Source organism: Acanthopagrus latus, chromosome 17, assembly GCF_904848185.1.
Source record: "Acanthopagrus latus isolate v.2019 chromosome 17, fAcaLat1.1, whole genome shotgun sequence".
NCBI classification, from domain to species: domain Eukaryota; kingdom Metazoa; phylum Chordata; class Actinopteri; order Spariformes; family Sparidae; genus Acanthopagrus; species Acanthopagrus latus.
In genome coordinates this window covers 4,972,749-4,997,344 of record NC_051055.1, presented here as the reverse complement: position 1 = coordinate 4,997,344, position 24,596 = coordinate 4,972,749, and the positions used below count along the sequence as shown (strand labels likewise).

Sequence of the window (24,596 nt, the reverse complement as noted above, 5' to 3'; positions counted from 1 at the left end):
ATCAACACTTATTGGCATATATTGTTTACGTTGAATTCAGGTATGTTTGCAGAGAAATGTATTTTATTAACAGTTAAAAATACTTTGAAAATATTTGATATTAAGTTTTTTAATATTACTTTTTCTTTTTCAAATATTATTACATTTTTACCTGTTCAGGGCTCTTTTCAGATTAAACTGTCTGAGAAGGAAATACAGTATCACTCTTGCGTTGAATTGCTCACAGGCATGTACAACCTGGGTAGAGGGTTGCATGTAAAGGCCAAAAAGGTCGGGAGTGTGACTCAGGAGGCAGAGTGGGTCGTCCACTAATCAGAAGCTCACTGGTTTAATCCACCCTTATTCCAAGTGCCCCTGGGCAAGATTCTGAACTTTAAACTGCTCCTGATGACATTGCCACAAGTGTGAGTGTGGACGGGTATATGTTGTATGTGTTGTACTGTGAGTGGTCGGTGGATTTACATTTTTAATGTCACTTTTTCACTTTTTCTGTTGTCATTAGATTGTGCTTTCCATTTTACTACATTTACCAGTCAGAGCTAATGATTCAAGAAGTTTTAGTTGTTTTCAAATGTACATTACAGTGGGACACAGTGCACTGCACTTAACAGTAGCTTGTTTTGTATCTATACATATTGTGGTATATATCAGAGAAAATACTGGTACTGTCTCACTACGTAAACCATGTTGCCTGTCAATGCTAATTAGCTGTCATAACTTTGCTGACATTCTTTATTCTTTTTTCTCTTTGCATTGCCTCCTTCCTTCAACCTCCCTTCCCTCACTCTTCTTCTTTTCCCTTATACTCCCTTGCCTTCCTCTTACTCTCCTCCTCCTGTCTCTGTCTTCCTCTCAGGTATTATATGCTCCCCAGGCCAGGGATCGCTTCACCGCTCCCTCCTTCATGCAGCGTGACCGCTTCAGCCGCTTCCAGCCCACCTACCCCTACCTGCAGCATCAGATCGACCTGCCACCCACCATCTCGCTGTCGGACGGTGAGGAGCCCCCGCCATACCAGGGACCCTGCACCCTGCAGCTCCGCGACCCCGAACAGCAGATGGAGCTCAACCGCGAGTCGGTGAGGGCGCCGCCCAACCGGACCATCTACGACAGTGACTTGATTGACATGGGAGGAGGTGGGAGCCTGGGAGGGGTGGGGGTGGGAGGGGGTGGAATCGGAGGAGGCGGCCCGAAGCCGCCGAGCAGTAACTCGGGCATCAGTGCAGCCAACTCCAGCAGCCACGGGCGCATGGAGGGCCCCCCGCCAGCGTACAGCGAGGTGATGGGTCACTACCCTGGCTCAGCATTCTTTCTACACCAGCACAGCAATAACCAGAGGGTGGGGGGGCCGGGGAGCAGGACGATCCAGCAGCAGAGCCAATCAGAAAGCACAATAGTACCTGCCAAGGCCAAGGACGGCCAGCCAGAGGACCTGGTGTGAAGAAAAGATTAGGGGGGCAGGTGGGGCCACCCACCCCAGACTTCAAACTGTCTCTCCTCTTCAACCCCAATCACCTGTAAGCAGTGGATTCTATCGCTCTCTGTCTCTCTGTCTCTCATGTCCTCTCTCCACACTCCCATGCACAAATAAATATCAACCTTAGCTACAACAAAACAAGGAAAGAGAGGAAGCAAGAGTTGATTTAATTTCAGTTTCTTTGCGATGTTAGAATTTTTAAACCGCTAGCACTGCTGGCAGGATGTATGCACTGCGTGGAGAGTTTTTATTTCCTCTTCATGAGGAAGAAACACACAGATTGAAACAATTTGCTTTTTTTCTCCCCTCGGGTGACGGTTCTGTCCCCTGGGAACTGAGGACAGTGTTTTTCTTCTTCTTTTTTTTTTCCGGACCAGGATCTGTGCACAAAGAGAGACCTGAGAATCAAGGACTTACAGAGAACACAACAAAACAAGATACTCACAAACCCAAATCTTAGTGCCAAGGTTCACGAGGAAGCAAAGCAAAGGGGGGGAATGACTTGTACTAACATTTACACAAAACAAACACAAAAAAGAAAAGTTATCTAAAAGTTGCACTATCTTTTTGTTGTAAAAGAAAAGAGGGATTATGCTATGTGATGATAATAATTATGATGTGTTTGTTTTTCTTTCTTTTTTTTTCTTCTTTTTCATGAATGGACTGACTGACTGAACTTTGGCTCCAAAGTTGTTAAAACAGTTGGGAGCAAAAAAAAACAAAAACAAACAAGTATTATAAGCTTATATCCCTCCTTTTTTTGAGAACCACAAGAAATACTCGTACCCAGCCTACAACTTCTGTCTGCTTACACCACAGGCACAGTGAGACTTAGTGAGAGAGGAACCTTGCCTACATTTGTGTACACTTCAGTGGGGAAGATATCAGCCTCATGACCGGCCGCTGGGTGGACGAAACATGTCTTACTTCCTCTGGTTTGTTTGTTTGTTACAAGATTTGAAGATGGCTTTCCCAAACCAGAGCTGTTCCTAAACTCGTAGAAAGACGAGAGCTGCTCGGCAAGATCCGACATGCTCCATTCAGACATTTCTAGGAAATCTGGCCCGCTGGTTGATATCAAGTTAACCAAGAATAACACGGCTCCATTTAAAAAAAACAAAAACAAAATAACATATCGAACAGTCCATCCATCAGCCTGGTCACAGCAGATTCTTCACTTTCACCTCTGTCCTGACCTCTGAGTAACTGACACTTCCTCTTTCCTGTTTCCTGCGTGCCCCCCACCCCCATCCTCTTACCGCTCATCTCGACATGCACAGTGCATTCTGCCAACAGCCACACTGAACACGAACCCCTGCCACCATGACAATGAAAACACAACACAAAAAAAAGAGGCTTGGCTCTACATCTTCATGTCTCTAAAGCCACACACACAAAAAAAAAAAACAAGACAACACAAAGTGAAGATTCCTGTCTGTATCCGCCAGCACAGCGATCAGGTTTTAAATGAGAACTGTCTGTGGTTGAAGTCAAAGGGCTATGGGAGGGTCCTTTTTGTAAAAGAAAACCTTTTTGAAAAATCAAGCCTTTTTCTCTGCTCATCGTTGCCTTCTCCTCTGCTCTTGCGCTTTCTCTGTCTCTCTATCTTGTTTGCGTTCAACACCAGTGCCCCCCCCCCACCTTTACCCTAACCCAGCTTTTTAACAATGTTTCTCGTAAACACTGTACATCATCCCTCCTTCCATCTGCGTGCAGAAAAAGTGTGTTCAAATGATGCAGAGTCCGCCAAGCCCTTTAAAGTGGAGACTGGAGTGGAGCCCTTGTTTGGCAGTGTGCTAGTGCAGTCCTGTCCCCCGTGTGTGTGCGTGTGTGTGTGTGTGTTGGTTCGACCTTTTAACAATCTGAAAGTACTTAATGCTCCATTGTGTGTTTGTCTGCATGTCTGTGTTTATCTGAATGATTTATTAACCGACTGCTTTGTCTAAACTTAGAGATTCAAGGACATATTATTTGACACTGTCTATAATAGCACATGATCGATGAAGCTTTCATTAAAGCGAGATGCTTATTATCTTGGTGAAGAGTCTTGAGAAAAGTGCGTGCAACAGTCCTGCCCCACCGGTTCCATTAAAGTCGCACAAGGAGAACTCTGCCTTTCTTGACCATAGTGAAACAGCAGATTCACACACCATGGCCCAGTTTTAGAAAGCATACTGATTCTCAGCAGGTTTTGCGTGTAGTGTAAAATGGCATATTCTCAAAAAAGTCAGTATGCTGTGAGAGAAGCGAAGTCCCTCCCCTTCTGGTCGACCACCATGGGACTGTATTTCAGAAAAAAATTGGTATGGTAGCGAATGACGAGAGACGCATACATATATGAAATACATTTTTGATCCCATTTGGATTGTGAATTACACACGTGATGTTTGTTCATTTCAGAGATGAGACACAGAAAGATGCAGTTCTGCTTAAAAAGTATAAGACTGAAAATACATAATTAGAAAGACTATACACCCAACAGTCACTCACAAAAACCCATGACTGAAAGTCTGTAGAGCTGGTCCCGTATACACGGCAGCTCACAGAACTGACTAACTCCCCTTTTACGTGTCCAATATGACCAGATTTATGGTCATTTTCAACTTTTTAAATACTTTCTCTGTGGCGAAGTGACAGCCATGTTGGTTTTACAAGCAGACAGTGTAGTTCTAAATGGTTTTTACCATCTCTATGGCTGTGACTTTTCTGACCTGCAGAATGATCTTTTAAATTGTCCAACAACATGTTCATGGCACGATGTAATTAAGATCACATGTGATTTTTGACTCTCACCTCTGACCAATGTACAAGTCTTTTTTCTGAAATAAGGTCCCATGGGGAACATCAAAAAGGGCGGGGCCTCTGCTCTCCATGCCATGCACACAGGAAATGGAGGAGCTGCTAACAGCTGAAAATTCAAGCCAAATGGATGGATGGTAGTGAGACAGCTCATTGTAGATCTGAGCAAATAGAATATGTGCAAAATCTTTGGAAAACAACTCACAAAATAGTGAGTTTTATTTTTAAGAAACACTCAACACATCTCCTCAAAACAGCTATGAAATTGAAACACGTGTACTTTTTACGCTCTAATCCAGTGGGTTGAATCGCTGTCCCTCACACATAAGAACATTTGGTTATCTACCGATGCTAGTTGCAGCCCGAGTGTGAAGTGAATTTGAAGGCATCACGTGAGACAAATCCAGCCTCTTACTGAGCTGGATCCCAGTTGAGACATTAAACTTGGAGCCTGGACTTGCTCCTGTAGGTCGAAGGAGAACTTCATTCCCCTCCTTGTGCATGTAGAGCTCACCTTTGATTTCACAGCGTTCAGATGTCGCGAAGGCAGAGGTGAAGCCTCCTGCTTTCTGTTAGCATCAGTGTGTTTGAATGTATGCATGTGTCCCAGTGTGTCCATCTGGCTCTACAGTCGTGTATGTGTGTGTTACTACATCGCTGCTGCTATTGCTGTTGCTGCTGCTGCTGCTACTATTGTTGCTACTGCTGCTTCTCATGCCCCCCACAAAACCCGAGCCCCCACCCCCCAAACTGTCCCCTCAGCTCATGCACAACTAGAAGGAGAGAAATCTGACCCCCTGCAGTCAAAAACACAAGTGTTGAGACACAGCGTGGTCTTCTTTCCTGCAGGACTGCATATTAAGACATTTTGTTTCACAGAAATCTAGTGAGTCCATTGTCCCAACACTTCTGCCTGTGACTGCACAGACCTGCTTCAGAACCCGCTTTTTTCCCCTCCTTTTCTTCCTTCTTTTTGTTTTGTTTCTTTTTTTCTTGCCTTGCTCTGTCTGCGCAGTCATAGCTTGTAAATTGAGGATATAAAGATGAATTTTATGTTTTCTACAAGGAGGTTTGCATGTTACTATTATGTGAGTAAATAAGGTGCCTAATGTTCATGTTTGAGCAGACCACACCTCAGTCCAACTGCTGCTTGGAATCCTTACAGGCACCTTATCTGGGACCTGACCGCCTGTCTGGCAGAATGGAACCCAAATACGTGAGAAAAGGTTTGCCAAAAAAGATCAGCTCTGTCTTTTTGTAAAGTAAAGTTCAAGACCCACTTGAAACTATACATTTGGTGTAGCAAAACACCTGCTGCCTCTCCAAACTGCAGCTCAACCTTGACCGTTTTTTCTCGCCCTGTGAGCTCTGGTCACGACCTGTGCACCGGCATTGTCTGTGAGCGTTCTGGCTCCCATTCCGCCAGACAGAAGCGATGTCTCCCGGCCAAGCGCCTGTAGCCATCCCAACCAGTAATTTGACCAGCGTGTGGAGCAGACATAGGAACCCACTTGCACTCAAAAAGCTCCCACCTTCGTTGTGCCTCACTTCCAACGGTGCTTTTTTCAGTAGTCTGTCTTTCTTTATGTTTGTTTGTAAGGTGCTGTATATAACTTGAATATATTATGCACATATCCTACCCAATGGGTAGAAACCACAAAAAAATGTTGTGAATAATGTAATATAATGTATAGACAATATAAGAATTTTAAGAAGGCAGCATCAAATTTGTAAATGCCTACAGTTAAAAATGTGCTTTGTCTTTTTTTATGAGAAAACATGGTTTGCAAAGTATGCTTACAATATGGTTTTGCAACACAAATACAAATTACTACTTATAATATTTTGCTATAAATAATAGTTATGATAAGGATGAGATAACCTCTGGATTAAGGAAATTGTTGAGAAAGGATATTATTCACTTGTTTATTGGATCATCATATACCAAGCTTTCACACACTGCTTGCCATCATTTGGGTACCAGCTGGTGGTTTTTATTTTCACCACAATCAACAAGCAAATGTATAGTTCTATTACACAGATATTTAAAGAAAACATCTGTTTGTGTTAATGCCACGACCTCGGCCAAGCCCCGGCTTAAAAAAAAAAAAAAAAAAAAAAACTTTGCTCTGTAAATTGTTGGATTAAAAAAAAGCCGAAGCTGTCCAGTTTGGGAGACCTGTACACATGACCACTGCACACGAGAGCCCTCAGCACTTCCAAATGAGGAACAATACGTTTCTGTATTCATAGATCTTGATAATATTTTAGTTCATTTCAGCTGTAATTTTGTATATCTGCGGAAGTATGAGTCTGTGGAGTATGCTCAGCACTGCTGGGGCTCTGGTTAAAGCATTTCAAGGAAAAAAAAAAAAGGAAAGCCCATTCCCTTTTTGTTGGCCAAGATTGGAAAGTTGCGCCAGCGTGAAACGAGTGAAAAATGCTGTTAAAACTGTCATTTAACGTTTCTTTCTTTTATTATTCCGTTTTATTTTTTAACATTACAGTGTAATATGTGGCACAGTATATTGCAACAAAAGTCATGTTTAATCTGCAGTCATTTATTTACAGTATGTACTGATTGATAACTCGTAACACTGTACAATAACCGCAGAGCATGTTCATTCTTATCTATAGACGATGTACATAGCAACACGCCATTTTCTCTTCAAAGCACCAAATAAGTGGCAGTTGTATAGATTTAATTTTGAAAAGTCTCTATTGTAACTTTGACTGGAGCGCCGCTTGGCTCTCCTTCTTAATACATCTTTTTTTTTTTCTTTTTTTTCCGTTTCCTGCACTAGCTTGAAGAACTAACTTGGGCTCAGACTGATTTTTATTTGATTTCCGCCCCCTGCAGCGCGCTCCCTCTTTCCAGAAGTCTGTACTCAACTGCTGACAACAAGTAGCTGTTTTTATCGTTCCAGATTTTAATAATAATAATGATGATAATAATAACAATGATAACGTCTCAACAGTTTGGTATTCTCTCTGTCTTGACAGTTACCATAGGACTGCTTCCATCATGGGTTTTGTAACATTGGTTTGCTTTATTTACAAAATGAATCCTTCTCGTTCCCCCCTTCCCCCCTCTGTGCTCAAGTCTGGATATATATATGACTGTAGTCAGTACAGTATACATATATCCAGACACGGAGGTAAAATTGTTGTGTATTTTTGCCTCTTTTTATTTAAGCAGTTGTGATGTAATAGGTTTTAGGCCTAAGGTCTGTTATTGCAATACTTTTACAGAAAAGAAGAAAAAAAATCAAAAAATGTTGCTCTAAGTGCTGTTGTAGTCAAAGATTTTATGCTTGTACTTATGCTGTAGTCAAACTGCAGCGTAATGAATAAAACTTTAAAAGTGATGACTCTGCTGTTTTCCCTGAGTGTTATAATGAGGTTCTGTGATGTTATAACTGCAGTCGGCGCGAGCAGCTTTTTATCGGCCCTCACTGACGCTGCCAAGTAACCTGAGCAGGAGTGGAGGCACATCAGCAGCTCGTTAGCCTGGTCCGAAGCCCGGGTCGGTCGGTGAGGTAGGCTACACCCAACACCCATGTTTTATAAGACATTTCAGTGCAGTTAGGTGCATCACAAGTACATTCTGTTCCATGTCGACACCAGGTTGTGTGTTATCTGCACGTTTAGTAGCTGCGTCCATGTGTTGCCTGTTTTGAGAGGAGGGACTGATAACTCTGAGGCCTGAAGTTGAAGGTAGTTTCAGTCGACATCTCGGACCTCCACGAGTGCTGAAGGGCTGAACATGAGGCCCAGACATCCGAGGGTTTAACACTCTTTGGTGTGGGAACTTCAAATAACTACAGTTATTTCAGTACATCATAAGCACACATAGTGTAAGTCAAGATCCAAGAACACAGCATTTTCCATAATGCAGCTCAACAATGCATTTAAGACCCTCCCTCCCTGGTTAAAAAAAAATAAAATAAAAATAAATAAATAAAAATGACTTGCAAACTCTGTGCACCCAGTTTGTAACACATGATAAAATATTACTAACCAAGCTGAGATAACACTGATGAGGTCATATCTCAGACCTGAAGAAACTCCACTACAGATAATCAGTGATGAAATGTAGCGAAGTACATTTACACAAGCACCGGACATGAGCATCATTTTGAGGTACTTGTACTTAGTAGTTCCATTTTCTGCCTCTTTAAACTAACTAACTGGTTACTTTGCAAATGTCACATAGCATCAGAGCCAAAGTGGTGTTTTTTTTAATCTACACTGAACAAAAATATAAATGCAACACTTTTGTTTTTGCTCCCATTTTTCATGAGCTGAACTCAAAGATCTAAAACTTTTTCTATATACACAAAAGATCCACTTCTGTCAAATATTGTTCAACAAATCTGTCTAAATGTGTGTTAGTGAGCACTTCTCTGCTGAGATGATCCATCCCACCTCACAGGTGTAGCATATCAACATGCTGATTAGACAGCATGAATATTGCACAGGTGGCCACAAGAAAAAGCCACTCTGAAATGTGCAGTTTTACTTAACTGGGGGGACAAAACCAGTCAGTATCTGGTGTGACCAGCATCTGACTCACATCTCCTTCACATAGAGTTGATCAGGTTGTGGCCTGTGGAATGTTGGTCCACTCCTGTTCAGTGGCTGTTGCTGGATATTGGCAGGAACTGGAACACGCTGTTGCATATGTATCATATACGTGTCGTATCCAGAGCATCCTAAACATGCTCAATGAGTCAACCCATAGTATACACTCTATACATACATGTAAATAAAATGTGGAAAACCACAATGAAAATCTCATATGTAAATGGAAAAAAATAAGAAAAGTTTAACATGTTAAATGAAAGAGTCAGAAGTCAAAACTGTTATTCTGAGTAAAGTACATGAAGCTTAGTTCTCTCTGAGATAGAGAGAGATCCCACTTGTCGTGGTCTCAGAGGCTTCTAAACTGCTTCTCAGGACGGGAATATTAAGGCCAAACACTTGAGGTGGACTAAGAAACCCCACAGTTTCACAGTGGATGACCAGAAACAAGTCCTTTTCACTGATGAGTCCAAGTTTAAGATTGAAGGAAGTCTTAAGGAGCCGTCAGGTTTAACACAAACTTGTGGAGTCCACGCCAGCTTATGTACATGCGGTCATTAAAGTAACATACCAAATACTAAGATACCAGAGAGTCATGGACAGTTTTCAAACATTCAACGTTTCACTCAGGTTGTTCAGCTGAAATGAAAGTCTGTTATGGAAAAAATATTACTACATTTGAAACAATTGCAAAACATAAGTATGTTGACTCGGTCTCATACTTTCACTTGGATTGCTGATACTTGTGGTACATTTAAGACAAGCTGACCACTTGTCCTGTGGGTTCATGCAGACCACATATAAAAGGCTATCTCTGCAAAAAATACTTCCCTACTTCCATTCTTTTCTGTGTCGGAGTCTTTGGTGAGCTTCACGTGAGGTTTTAACGCCTGTTATCCAGATCTCCTGAAACGTTCTCGTTTGAAAGCGGCACAGTACAGGTCAGACTGAGGTCAGGCTCACAGCCTCCTCTTCTTCCGTAGATGTTTTCTGTTGAAGAGTTGTTGGCAAAGATTCTCTTCAGCCAGGAGCGAACGACTGACTCAGCCCCGCGACGTGTTGAGATGCATAAAACATAAGTTGCCTTATTTTTCGGCGGTTTATTTATAGACAGGCCCCATCTGGTGACTTGTCATAACATTTCCCAGAAGTGGAACGAAGTTAACGTTCAAGGCACTTAGCCTCACTTACAAGTGCGGGGGGGGGGGGGGCTGCCTCCTGTCCTCTCTGTGACCCTCCTGCTACAAAACGCTGCGAGGAGGCACCGTCGTCCTGACACTGTTCACACTGCCTCCTGACTCACTCTGCTCACACTCAGCTCACACACATCTCCGGAGCTGGCGGACCGGTAAAGGCCGCGCAGAGGAAACATTCATACATCAGCTGCAGTTCGTTCAGAAACGAGACGTGATGCACTTTCAGAGTCTGAACCCCTCGCAGGGTTTTTAGCATCAGACAGGAGTGGAGGAGGAGGAAACTGCTTTCTAGTACACTTCTATATTTCATCAAGTAACGAGGGCTAAACGTTCATGCGCTTGGAAATGTTTGAGACAGATACTAACACAGTGAGCTTTAACTGAGGGGATACTGCTTAAACTGAAATTGCTGCAGACACCTCACCAAGTCACAGAGTATGTGAGCTGATTAAAGATATAATATGTAACGTTTGTGATAAAAAATGTCTAAAAACAGCAGGAGAAACCTAATGCAACTCTCCAATCAGAGTAAAGTGTGAGTCTGAAAAGTCCGGAAAAAAAAACAAAAGCAAGACGGAATTAAAGAACAGGAGGAGGACGGAACAAGGACAATGGACCACACAGAGACACTGTGAGCCAGACCTACTATTATGGGTAGTGATATAAAAGAGCTCTAAAAAAGAATTAGGACACAAATTAACCAGGAACTGAAGAAGAGAGTTGAAGGAAGAAATCACCAGCCTCCAACAAAAACAGACCGAAACCTCACACAAACTCACAGAGTTACAGACCCTGAAGGTGAGAGGAGCCGTGATGCTCCAGGGAGGCTGCACCCTACACAATGGACATGCCTGGTGGAGTGGAGGATGCAGTGTGCACTGCAGAGAGTGACGAGGGGGGAATGTTGACCGCCTTAAGGGGCAGATGGACTGATACACAGAACGTTTGAAAACTTCCATTTGTGGAGGAAGGAGAGACACACTTGGAAGTCCACTATATTAGTTGAGTTCTTAACTTTTCATGGTTTTGTAGTTCATAAGTGTGTGGGAACACATTTTCAAATAAGTAGCAGCAAATAATAAAGATGTCATAATAGATATTATGAAGATAGTGCCACTTGAATGTGAATGGCTCAAAATAGCAGCTAAACGAGGACGGGTTGTGACAAAACTGAAAAAAGAAAAAAAACAAACAAACATACATATCTCCCAAATGTATCCCAGTTAGAACATGGTGAACTTGAACAATAAGGAAACAGGAAATATACAGTATTTCACAGTATATATAATGGGGGGTGAAGAGGAAATGAGGAGATCTAACAATAGTATCAAACACAGCTCAATTTGAGAACAAAATGGAATGCAACCATATTCCATACAACGATACACTCGCCTCCAAGGGTGTGAAGCGCACTGCTCCAGGTTCCAAAACAGCCCTGAATTAACAGTACTGAAGTCATTAAAAGTAATGCAAACAAAAGAGACTGACTGAAATGTTGGTATGCGTTGGAAAGGCAGAACTATTTTTTTCACATTCCATAATGAGACTATGGCGGCTGCCACAGTCTCGTCAATGTATGGGAAACACTGAATGCTAACGTGAGTTGCTCAAAAACTTTCTTTTTAGTAAACTCCATCTACACAAACAATGTTGTCAGTGCTGAAGGGTTGAGGGAACTAGTGCAGCGTCCGTGTGTTTCTTACACATCCTGAGCTCTAAGACAATAGTAAATAGTAAGAAGACAGGATGAGATGGGACCAGATGCTCCCCTGTAGACAACTGTGGGAATGCAACAGTGGAAGGGCCCCCATGACCAGGACGACCAGCTCTGATCAAGGCTATCAACAAATCAAATATACATGACATACTATTAGATGAAGTTGAAAATGATCAGGTTCCTCAAAATAAGTCACTGTGAAGCAGTGACTTAAGGGCCTCCCCACACAAATGAGTTAAGCCATTGAGTCATTGCAAAACAATTAAAGGATAAAGAGCATTGTGGGAAACATAGACCTATCTCTCTATTGAGAATTAACAGCAAATAGATGCAGTGCATAAAGACACCGTACCAACAACCTGCTGCCAGAATTAAATCACTCACTTTATTTGCTCTTCTAATTTAGCATTTAACGCAAGCAGTTGGTCAAAATGAAAAACTTAAGGGGCTTCACTCAGAGAGAACAGTGATTACAGCTCTCACTCTCAGGTTTCTGTGATGGAATGAGTGGAGCACAAACTAATTTGTCACAATAAAAAAAACAAAAAAAAAAAACATTCATGAAGTTTGGTTTATAATGAATTCATTAAAGGTCCTCAGACAACAGTTTGTTCATCCTGCCGTCAGCTGGCAAAAGATGCACAAGTATCCACGGTCGCTTTCCTCAGGCCGTCGCTTCTCGATTCATCCTCCACTCTCCGCCATAAACAGTTTATTGTTTTGACTTTATTGTATTTGTTAGTGAAAACCCCATTAAAAAAAGCTAAGAAAAAAAGCTTTTTTTTGGTCAAATTAATCCTCCCCAAGTTCACAGATGAATTTTTATGACTGACATTTAAAATGGTAAGGAGCATTGCTTTCAGGACATAATTCCCCCTTTACTCTGGATAATCGTGTGTGATGTGACCAGCGATCAGTCCACTGCCAGCCTAGATACCACTGAGTAAGTGTCTTTTCTCTATATCCTCTTACTATCACAATGTGAATTCCATATGGATTTATTTATCTTTTTTGTCATTTTGGTTGTGATTTTGTTGTTACATTTCAGAGGGTTTTAACTTGTTATGTAACCGTCACAATTTAATACTTTTACTTGCTATGACTACATGAGAAAAAATACCAATTGCGAGAAGACGTGCTATTTCAGTGTGATGGAATCATTACTCTTCATACCTGTCACCATGTTGGATCGTAACGTAAAGCTATTTGTGGCTCCAGAAAAAGCTGCACATCTGATAAACCGCCTCCAATGATGTTACGGCTAAGTTGCCTTGTGGGTAATGTAGACGCCAAAATGGAAAAGGTCGGAATGAAAAGGTGATGTCCCTGGTTCTGCGGTGTCGACTTTGATCAGTTGTTTTTTAACTGTTCATAATGATCGATCGAGACTCGAGGCTAGACTGCCTCTGAAACCTGGCACCTACGTTACCCTCAGTGCAACTTAGCAACTGCGTGATATCACTGGAAGTAATTTTTCAAATTAGAATCTTCCTCTGTTGCCACAGAAGGCTTTACACTACTTCTTCACCCATGTAGTCATTTTCCCCAGGACACTTTAATGTGTGAAGTTGTTGGTGTTACACTTTAAACAAAGATTACTTAGTTACATCCATGTCATGTTTTGCACAATGAAAAAAAAAGTGTTCCGTAAAAGAAATTCCTAAATATTGAAGATTCTTACAGCAACCTTGAGATTTATAACGTTTGACTTACCCCACTCAAACTCCCTCATGCACATGCAGTCTGTCAGCTACATCCAAACTGTATTCACTGACCTTTTGTGAGAAAAGACTTAAAGTACAGAAAATCACAGACTTCAGACAGCTTGGACAGTTTTTTTTCTTATTTCATCCTCCTGACCTGTGCTTCACCTCAGGCTTCCCAGAGGCATCTTGACACCTGAGTCGTGTTTAGCGACCGACTCACACCTGAGGAACACAGATTGTCTTTACACTTAGATGATTTCGGGAGCTGCAGCGCCGCTCTGTCTCCTGTGTCACACTCCCAGTGGGAGAACGGACAGGTGCTCCCGTGGACTGCATAAACACTTGTTCATTAGTTTGGACAGCAGCGGTCATCGTAACCCGCACACGCTTCCCATCAGCACCGGGCAGTGCTGCATTTCCATATAGATAGAATTCATAATGAAGGAGGCAGGCCAGAGCGCGTCCGGGCTCTGACAGCGTGATGTTTAAATCTGTTTAGCGTTTCTGGACACTCGACAGCCGGGAAAACAAAGTGTCACACTGTACAGACTCTTCACTAAGTGGTGTGGACCTTGACCATAACCCACTGAGCTGGACCCTGCCTGTTGTCTCCCAGTGTGTAGCTGTGCCTTCATCTCTGTGCTGGGAAGTTTTATACAAACATTGATTCAAATTAAGGCTCAGGGAGTAAAAGAATATATGAATGTAATCCAATGTCATGTCATGTCAGTCCACAGCTCTCGTGTTTCTGTGATGTCACAAAAACATTCATGAATTTTGGTCCTATAATGAATTCATGATAGGTCGACAGAATCTGCGAAGTTTGATTCTTGGTAATACTACCAGCACCATGTTCGACAGTAGGTCTGGTGTTCTTGGGGTTAAAGGCCTCACCTTCTCTCCTCCAAGCATATTGCTTTTCATTGTGGCCCAAGAATTACAGTTTTGTTTCATGTGACCACAGAGACTTCCCTCCAGAAGGTTTTTTTCTTTGTCCATGTGATCAGCAGCAAACTTCAGTCCAGCTTTAAGGTGACCTGGCTCCATACCTACTGTCTGGAGCCAGGGCTTCTTTCTTCCACGGCAGCCTCTCAGCTCATGTTGCTGTAAAACACACTTGACTGTGGACACTGACACCTGTCTTCCAGCAGCTTCTAATTCATTGCAGACTTTGTTTGTGGCGGTTTTTGGCTGACACTTGACCATCCTGACCAGTTTTCTCTCAGAAGCAGGTGATACTGTGCACTTTTATTTTACTATTAACAGTCAGCAGCTGTTATCAGTCAGAATCACTCAGAAGAAGTTAAGAGGCCATGCAACAAGGATTCACACAACTTTTTATCGACTTCCTAGTCACCTAAATTGACTGTGAAAGTTAGTGTATATTTTTGATCCAGCAGACTGAGTCACATTTTCAATAAATTCATTACTGAACCAAACTTCATGAATGTTTTGCTGTTGTTGTGTGACACAGCAGTATGTGTTCCATACTGTAGAAATCATTGAAACTCAAGACTGTCATGATATACAGGTGTATCTCAAAAAAATGTAATATCATGGAAATAATTCATAATCCCATAATTCATTCAAAAACTGAAATTATAGTATATGTTAAGTGTACATTATATATAAAGTTAAATATTTGTATTATATTAACCCTACTTGTGCCATTCTCAAATTGACTACCCTCTAACCACCTTTGTGGCAAAAATGTACACGCACAAAACAAATGCCGTTAAATCACCATACATCAATATTTTTTTCAGTTTTTTTTTTTTCATAAACCACTCAAACAACTTCAGACCTACTCAAAACCACCAAACATTCAATACTTTTCAGGAATTTAACCCTTTAAATGCCAGGTGTATTATTTGAATCACCAAAGCCCCACAGCTCGAGCACGTTACATTTCTGATGATTGAAATGTGTGAGGAAAAGTACAGGCGTTTTTATAAATCTGATGAAGACTGTGTATGCATTTTTCCTGTTTTGTGTGTACACAGATTTCTACACTTGAACAGTGTTAGACATTTTGCCCCTGGTGTAGAGTGGGTTCATCAAAATGGTTTTGGTTTTTTGGGTACTAAAAACCGCTAAAGCTGTAAATTATACTGACAGCAGTGGGTAGAACTAACCAAAAAATAACTGGATTGACAAATGAAAACTCTGAGCTGAAAGGTGAACTGAAAGCCAAAATGTTGATACTGTATAGCTGAGCTGCAGTGTCTGCTGATCATTTCCTTCAGGTTTATAACTCCTACACCCCACTTATGCAGATCACACAATCTGACTAGCATTGTACTGTAAATCTCACACACCCTTTAAATGCAGCATACAAATGTTGGTAATTAGCATTTTTAATTTATTCAGTTGTGGTTTCAACGAAACATGTTTAAATCTGTCAAGAACTTTGTACCCAAAACATTTCAGATGGCACACTATGCATTACACACTGTGTCTACGGTCAATATGCTCTGAAGCCTCTGCATGTTTACATGTATGACTTACAGCTCATCACATGTAAATGATAAGACTTGGACCGTTGTACGAACAGCTTTCATACAATCATCTCCCTTGGTCATTTCAAACAACTTTCAGTCAGTGCATAAAGTGGTACAATATATTATCTTGGGCTACTGGATAAAATTTCATTAGAAATAATGATTTTCATTCACATACATTAGAAAAGACACAAGGTGATTCCGAGCCTTCAGAAAGGCTGTGATTGACTTGTACACACGTAACCCAAGAGCTTCAAGTTTTATTTTCTATCAAGCACAAGCACAGCCACTGCTCTCTTCCTCTCTGGATGAGTTTTTATGCAGACAGATTGATTTGTATTTTTTTTCCATGTTGTGAAATGAGAACAAAGCTTCTCTTCAGTCAACCATTAGTTAAAGTAATTTATGCCTGGTTAAATCCAGTCTGAGATGACTGAGCCAGGATGTAGCATTTGCCAGGAGTCTGCTAAGCTGCCGTACAGTCTAAACTTGCAGTGCATCGTAGCAGAGTTTGGACGATTAGGGACTGAATTTTAACTACTAAATCGACAACAGTTGATATCTGGGACTTGTGAGGTGAAACTTTAGGACAAAGATAGTACATCTTTTTCTTCTTTCCAAACAGTCTGAAGTGTCACAGTTTCTTGCTCCTATCTCATTGATTACTTACAGAGAACAAACTAGGATCACGTATTCAGAGGCCCAGTCTGTGAACAAGATTCTCATTTTTCTTTCCTGAAAAAAGCTTTTCCCTCGGAAACTCTGTCTTTGGTTTCCTGCAATTTTTCTGAAAACTTGTCCTTGGTCTCTTCCATTTTCTCAGAGAAAAGTTCTTTTGTTTCCTCCATTTTCTCCGAAAATCTCTCCTTTGTCTCCTCCATCTTCTCCGTCAGTTTCTCCTTTGTCTCCTCCATTTTGTCCTGAAAGTATTCTTTAACCGGTGGTGGTGTGGACAAATAGCCATGCTTGCGGAGATACTGAACCGATACTGACGTACCACCAAGAGTCATTGTATATCTAGCAGGGGTTGCAATCTGTAGGGTGACAAAGACAAATATTCCAACTGGTCAGGAGAGGAAAATTAATACTCAAATCCATTTAGCGTTGGGCAATATATTGATATTCCAGCTTAATCTCAAAGAATTAGAATATCATGGAAAAGTAAAAAAAGAAATCCATAATTTAATCTAAAAACATGAAGCTCAATTATTCTAGATTCATAACACGTCAAAAGTGAAATACGTCAAGCATTTGCTTGGTTTTAATTTTGATGATTACAGCCTAAAAACTCCAGTATCTCAAAATCTAGAATATTACATAAGTCCAATCAACAAAGGGATTTATAATACAGACACGTCGACCTTCTGAAAAGTAAGTTCATTTTTTGCAATAAATACTTGTTCAGGCTCCTTTTGCACAAACTACTGCATCAATGCAGCGCAGCATGGAGCCGATCAGCCTGTGGCACCGCTGTTATGGAAGCATATATAGAAGTTTCACTTTTTTAATCAGATTACAGAAAAAAATGACTTTTCCATGATATTCTTAGTATTTGAGATAGGTGCATCTCAAATACTAAGAATATCTTCATTTTAATCATCATTTCATTTTCTCCGGACTCGATCATTACTCATGAATCACTTGTTAGAAATGCTGTATCTGCTTTACAAATGTACACTGACTAAGTAAATGTCACACACTCTAAGTGTAAAATTGAATATTTTAGTAACCATGTATTGTGATGCTGATCAATGAGCAGTAATGTTCAATGTTTTCTTCAATAAAAACCTTGAAACTACCTTGTACATGGCGTATGCAGTCAGAGCGTAGCCACTCGACGAATCTCTCAGAAGGCCAACTAGTGACTCTGGTAGACCAATCATCTCCAAGAATGGCACTACATTCACACCTCTGAGGGAGAGAAAATCATGAAGATGGGGAAGAATTTAATGGAGAGACATGACTGTTAATAATGTAATTTTTGTTAACTTTAAGAATCAATAGAAGTAAGATTACCAGAGAAGAGACTACATAGCATGGGGGGACAAATAAAAAAAATCCTAAACACAAAATGAAAACTCACTTCATAGCAGCGTAGTAGAAGGTTCCAAACCAGAAAGAGGACGTCACGAGATGTACAGGGATCATCACCTTCCCGTACTGTTTGAACGTTCTCTTAAACCTCTGGACCAGACCAATGGACTTGTCCTGCAGGGGGTCCACCTCTGCAGCATCAAGTCCAGCTTCCACTTTTTCCTGTGTTTCAGACGGGGAGCTGGATTTTGGTTCCTCCTGTGTCGGCTGTTGTTTTTGCTCATGTGCTGCCTTGCTGAAGGTGGAGGTGGACAGCCAGCGCTGGCCTGTCGGTGGTGACAGTGACAGGCGGAGGGCACAGCAACAATATGCTGTTGGTGGCTCGGGGACAGTGACGCCCACCAGCAATGGGTGCACCGCTGCCACCCGCCGCAGTATCCCTTGAGTTAGGACGCGCTGCATGATCATCCTCTTCCTCTCCTCTCTGCTGCTGTGACGTTTAACCACAGACTAGTGTAGGACAAACAAAAGACACTGAATACACTCCTTATATAGGTAGGGAAGTCTTTTGAAGCTTGCATTATTGTTTAGTGCAATGTGCCAATAATTGTAGAATATCATAAATTCAAAGGTAATGTAAATGTAATTAAATCATAATAGACCTATCATATTATCAATATTGACTTTAGAAAACTTTCTTCTTCTTTCCACTTGTGCCTAAAACATGTTAAATGTCATAGCTGCTGAAGGATTTCTGTTGATAGACTTGTTTTACTGACTACAAGTTTCCTATATATTACTGGTTCAATTACCTATACTTTAGCTGCCCAGTCTAATTTGTCCCACCACTTTCAAAATGAACTTAAAATAGGTTTTGATGAGTTTGCATCTAACATGATACAGGAAAAATAAAGGCTAAATTCTTAACAGGAGTAGTTTAAGTTTTCATCATGTTTGGACCAAAATTTCACATAACATTCTATCACAAGCGACCAAATGTACAATTTAATTGAAAAGAAGTAGATCCATTATATAAATAGTTTTGATGAAATTCTAACTGATCGGTCTTCCATCAACTTGTAGATTGCAATAGATAAATATCTCTTCTTATAAAAACTGAACTGTATATCAGATACTCTCAGTCTTTAAAAGTCAAATACAACACTCGGCATCTATTCTGTTAGTCTACATTCCAGTGATCACTGGGTAACACCAGGAATGCATTACAACCTCATGAGCCACATGCATGGACACCAAGTTCAAGTTCAAATTCAGACATTAACCAATAGTAACCAGGAATCTTAAGTAGTGTTATCTATGCTGTATGCAGCTGTATTCCCTACTGTTGACTTAAGATTTGTGTAAAGTTTACTGAACGTGTTTCAATCATGCCCCCTTATGCCAATAGTGACATTACTTTGTAGGGTTGGGCTGATAAATGATGTCATTGTCCATCACGATGTTTCACTGTAGACATAGTCATATGTCAATTCCACAGACACCCAACCCTATTACTCTGCTGTGTGAAGCATGACCTCTGGTTACTCCTAAATCTAGACTGCTGACCAAAGGAAACTGGACCTTCCCCAACACAACATTTTTTTCTCCCCACCACAGCCAATTATCATTCTTTGTTCTGATTAAACATACAGTTCTGCCCTGATTCTCTTTTATAAAAGTATGTTAAAAAAGACTTGCTACATACATGTGTTACTTTCATGGAGAAAAGTTTCTGCATTATAGAAGATACATCGCAGTAACAACTACCAAGCCATCTTATCTTTAACTGTTCACTGGGAAAACCAACCATGACCCAATTCCTTCATTAACTATAACATTAACTTGCTTTGTATCGACTGAACACACAAGTTATATGACAGATTAAAAAGGTCCGAACATACCTTGTGTTATGACCGCACAATCATCAGCACCTGAAGCAAAACAAACAGGTGGATGAGTGGAAGAAGGTTCGTCTCAAAGACATAACGTTAACTCAAATTATGCTATAAAAACGTAGCTTACACAAGTTATTATTCAAAAGGATATTACTCAAATCTAGGCTTGGCTTATGTTACCAAACTTCTGGCAAACCTACTACCAGCCAGTGCTGTTGAATATGAGAGTTGTGACACTCCCATAGGGTTTTGTGGGTATCAGAGAGTGCAGGACTGAAGCATGTCATGGGGCAGCTGATAGTTCCCGCAGTGAACTGCATTCATGTTCAGTGTTTTCCAAGCACACTGGCCGCTGAAATGACTACAAGTTTTGTCCTTTTAAACTTTAATGCATTAACTGACCTGTCCATGAATATATGCAATGATGGTATTTTACATAGCCAGCTTTAATTAAAGTGAAACTCTCACCAAAATGTAACTTAAGCTTTTTTGTCAATGTACATTCATCAAACCTTCATGTAAAAGCATAACTACGACGACTTCTTTTAGCAAACTGTGTACAAAAACAATATTCTCAGTGCTCGTGTTCATGTGTCGAGACCCTGGTGATACCAAGAGCAAAGTTTCGTGTTGTGTCGAGCCTTCTTAGTGTTTTAAAAACAACAGTTTTGATGCTATCGCTAATTTTCCCTTAAGCACTCCCATTTAAAATGAGTTCAACCCAACACGGAAATACGATAAATTTTAAAAGTGCCTCTTTCCTCGTAGTTATGCTTTTACACAAAGGTTTGACTCATATACATTCACAAAAAAAGCCTAGGTTGCATTTTGGCGAGAGTTTCACTTTAAGGTTTGTCGTAAGCTAATTACACAATAATTGCAGTTAGCTAGTTTGTTAATATCAACAACATTACATGAGCCAACTTAACCATCATTCAATGTCAGCTGGGCTAAATTTAACGGAAATTAATTGTAGTTTTTGGTGTATGGCTGGCATGCAATGTTTATCTTTGTTTATTAACCTTAAGCTCAGAGTTTGTTTAATAGGCCCTAGGGGTGGGTAAAAATATCGAGTCATCAATGCATTGCAAGCGCAGTCGGCCTCGCCCTGGCCGCTGCACCGGGAGGTACATTGTCAACGTTTTACCCCCTCGTGTCTTGCCAGAGGGCGAAGGGACTGCGGTGATGTCTATGTTTATATCAGACAAAAATGTACCATGCAGCCCCAGAAACGTCACTTTCTCAGCTTAACTATGGTTGCATTATTTCATAACTAAACACATGGCGTACCTTTGTTTACATTTCAACCAGAGGTTTAAGAACCAGAACTTCCTAGAGGAAATATTTATAATTTCATATTACTTTTTGTAATTAAAAAATTATCAAGAGGTACTAATGACTTATTTGTTTATTACTACTTATTACTGAATCGATATTGAAGCATTTAAGTCAGTACTGAATCGAATTGCGACCTAAAGAATCGAAATGGAATCTAATCGTGAGTTTCTTAACAATACCCAGCCCTAATAGGCCCCAGATCTCCTTTTTCTCCTCGTAATCCTTGTATGCCAAACGTGGTTTATTATATAATACAATGTTTGTTTTTAATATGCAGTTGCTGTCTTTGTTTGTCTTCCACCATTGACTGAACTTTTGACCACAAAATCATATATGTATACATTCTGTATTTCAACACAGGAGGAATCAGATCAGACAAGAAGACTAACAATTCTACAGTGTAGAAATACTGTTGCAAGTAAAAGTCCTGAGTGCTGGCATCAAAATATACAAACAGTACTAGAGGTCAAAGTACTATGGTTTATTTCATAATAATTTCTGTAAATGTATTAGCCGTGTGATAAAAGGTACAGTAGCCTATGTGGCCTCTGAAATGTAATAGAGTGTAAAGGAGCAGAAAAATGGACATTACTCATAAAGTAACGTGTAAATGCAGTTACCTTACTGGTGCACAGTGCTAAGATTCATAAGAACAGACGAAAATAAACACAACAGTGACACAATGATCAATGTGACTTTGGAAACTTATCTGGGAGGGGAGTCAGCAAGCTAAAGTTATTATGATTCCATCAGATGATGATTAATAATCAATCAAACGTAAAATATGCAAATAAATAGTATTATACTTGTACTGTATAATACTTTGAAACTGTGCCCATGTCATCGGGCAACAGCGCTGATGGAACCATTGAGCTCATCATGAAGTACGTGACGGGGTGTCACAACTCTCTTGTCAACGATGCAGCGAGCAGCTAGCCAAACTGCTACAAGAGCTGGGTGACATAGACCCACAGAGAGAGGAGGTCGGCACATTTAACAACGAAATAAACATACTTAAACAGACTGTAGGAATCTGTCCTGGCTCATTTGATAAGTTGTCGCCGGATATTTAAGGCTATATAAAAACTACCTTTACACATGCCCTATTTCAGGGTAGATAACATTAGTCGATTACGTCTTGAGGACAACGAGGAAGCAGCTTTTCGTTTCCGAAGTTAGGCCGGGACAATGTCCAGTGGTAGGTGAAGTAAACAGGCTTGTATCAATTAAAGTAGACTGTTAGCTTGAGTGACAGACGGTCTTATGAAGGCCAGTCTCTGAACTACTGCCAACTTTGGTTTCTGACGCCTGACGTAAGCTAGTTAGCTGCTAGCTAGCAAGCTAGCTATATGCACTGGTAACCCTCACAGACAGGGAATTAAGATGTCATTACGGAAGTAAAACATACCAAAGCAGAGGACAGAAAGCAGACAACACTTACGTTGGAAGCTATGTTTATGGTCAAGACAGAACTTTACCCCTTAATCCTGAGGGCCATACGAAGGTACCTGGGCTATGTGTCGTTCAAGGACCACATTTGTCGTTGCGGCAGCACCAAGTGCGTGGAGAGCAGCATGTAACCCAAGCGCGCAGAGAGCGATGGGAAATGTAGTTCGCATTTACCCAGCTGTCAAACGCGACGAGACGAGCAAGAAATACATTGCCCAATCTGCCTAGCGCAAAGTGAACTTATTGGAATGGGACAGGTTTGTTTTTCACTCAGTCCAGTACTACGCCACTGACCTTCACGTGTATCTCTACACTGGAAGTAAGTGTCTGCAGGCGACAGACATGCACTTTTCAGTATGTCTCTTATAAAGATTTAATATAATTGTAAGTTTCACTCAAAGACATAAAAGACGAGAAACTTCACTATGCCAACACTCTGGCTTGTATTAATACAACTAATATTATCAGTTGTTTGAATATTTTTTTCGAAAAACATAAACGAGGCCAAAACAATCTATATGTGCTACAACACCATCATCACACAATCATGCACAAGGGTAACGTCTAACCATGCCCCCTTCACATGCAGTACAGAAATTCTACCAGCAGAGGGCGATATGTCCATATTGTTGATAGCAGACTGTCTCCTATGTAAAAGAGTTGGCTAGGTCAGTGTTGTTTGCAGCTGCAGCAGGCAGTTGTTGTTTACTCTAAAATTGAGTCAAATCTCCTAAGAAGAGTAAATAATTACCTCTACCAAGGTTATATCACCTGCATCTGTTTGTTGGTTGGTTGATTAAGTTTGTCAGCAGGATTACACAAACACTACTTAACAGATTTTCACAAAACTTGGATGGAGGATTGGTCTCAGCAATAGGTCCCATTAACTTTTTGTGTGGATCCAGATAAATAGGACAGATCCAGGAAAGTTGTTCTCAGTTTTTTTTTAACATTTACTTTTTTTTTTGTTAATTTCTCAGGAAAAATCACATATAACATGAACAACCCAGAGCCATTTTTGCCCCCCTCCGTGAATATTTTAGCCTTTAATTAGTCTTTCAAGATTATCAGTAAGCCTAAATGAGCAATCATAGTTGTCAATTTCCATTTTTGTGTTTTTTATTGGGGATGTTATAACCAACAAATCACAAAGCTTAGATTAGAATAGCAGTATAGAAGTATGCAGGCCTTCCTGAGTTCTTCCCAGGTTTGGTAAAATTAATAGAATAAAAAGTAGCCTACTTTGATAATGAATAAAACATATTGAGGCAGGCTAGTTTTAAAAACAGTAAAATACATTTTTTCGGTGTGAGACATGACAGTATCTGCTCAGTTCATTCAATTCACTGACAAAATCACAACTCAGTAAACAGAACAGTATTCTGTGTCATTCAAACAATGCATTAGTCACCCTAGGCCTACAGTAGTGATTAAAAAACAAAACAAAAATATTATTCATTTACATGTAATATTTTGTCAAATACACGACAAGAACCAAAAAGCCTTGTGAAGCTCCAGAGCCACAGATTGCTGACTCCAATGTGTTTGCCATTGAGGGGGATGTTTAAGTTTTCCTTCTTGCACGTGATGGACCATTGTTGGTGTATTAGTGTCTTTTCTTCTCTGTACAGCAGGAGACTAGAGGTGGCTCAGGCTAGAATAACAGCAGTAAATAACTGCACATGAATAAGGGAAGCAGACGTCTTGTCTTCCCTTGCTGCTGCTGCCGCCCTCCTCCGGGGCAGAGCTGCTGTCATTACATCAGGCACCATGGTGTTCCAAAGTACAAAGCTGTGTTCACATTACTTAAAACAAGAGTCTTGTGTTTAATTAATTAACATTTGACAAGGCAAGGTACAGCAGCAAGGCAACCGTGTTACACATCCTGAAATTTGTCAAA

At 40.7% G+C, this 24,596-nt stretch overlaps 2 protein-coding genes across 8 annotated transcripts in view; one reads left to right on the top strand and one right to left on the bottom strand.

Annotated features, from left to right (window-relative positions):
• LOC119006125 (low-density lipoprotein receptor class A domain-containing protein 4-like) overlaps window positions 1–7,644 on the top strand; it is a 227,078-nt gene extending 219,434 nt beyond the window's left edge. For all 4 annotated transcript variants that reach the window (XM_037074511.1, XM_037074513.1, XM_037074512.1 and 1 more), the window contains one exon: window positions 857–7,644. In XM_037074511.1, coding sequence (XP_036930406.1) covers window positions 857–1,441 — 585 coding nt within the window. In that variant the 3' untranslated portion in view covers window positions 1,442–7,644. The remainder of the gene's footprint in view (window positions 1–856) is intronic.
• An 8,176-nt stretch (window positions 7,645–15,820) lies between these two features.
• On the bottom strand, window positions 15,821–22,859 carry fam210aa (family with sequence similarity 210 member Aa). Of its 4 annotated transcripts, XM_037074520.1 has the most exons (6): window positions 22,689–22,834; window positions 19,916–19,945; window positions 18,064–18,524; window positions 17,780–17,891; window positions 16,683–17,014; window positions 15,821–16,590 (listed from the first exon to the last, which is right to left on the bottom strand). In XM_037074520.1, exons 3-5 carry the CDS (start codon window positions 18,480–18,482, stop codon window positions 16,703–16,705), a joined length of 843 nt encoding a protein of 280 aa, XP_036930415.1. In that variant the 5' UTR covers window positions 18,483–18,524; window positions 19,916–19,945; window positions 22,689–22,834; the 3' UTR covers window positions 15,821–16,590; window positions 16,683–16,702. The 4 variants fall into 4 exon arrangements, with proteins under 4 accessions (XP_036930415.1, XP_036930416.1, XP_036930414.1 ...); XM_037074521.1 differs by having other exon boundaries at window positions 15,821–17,014; window positions 22,756–22,859; XM_037074519.1 differs by having other exon boundaries at window positions 15,821–17,014; window positions 22,726–22,852.
• Between the last annotated feature and the right edge of the window lie 1,737 nt (window positions 22,860–24,596).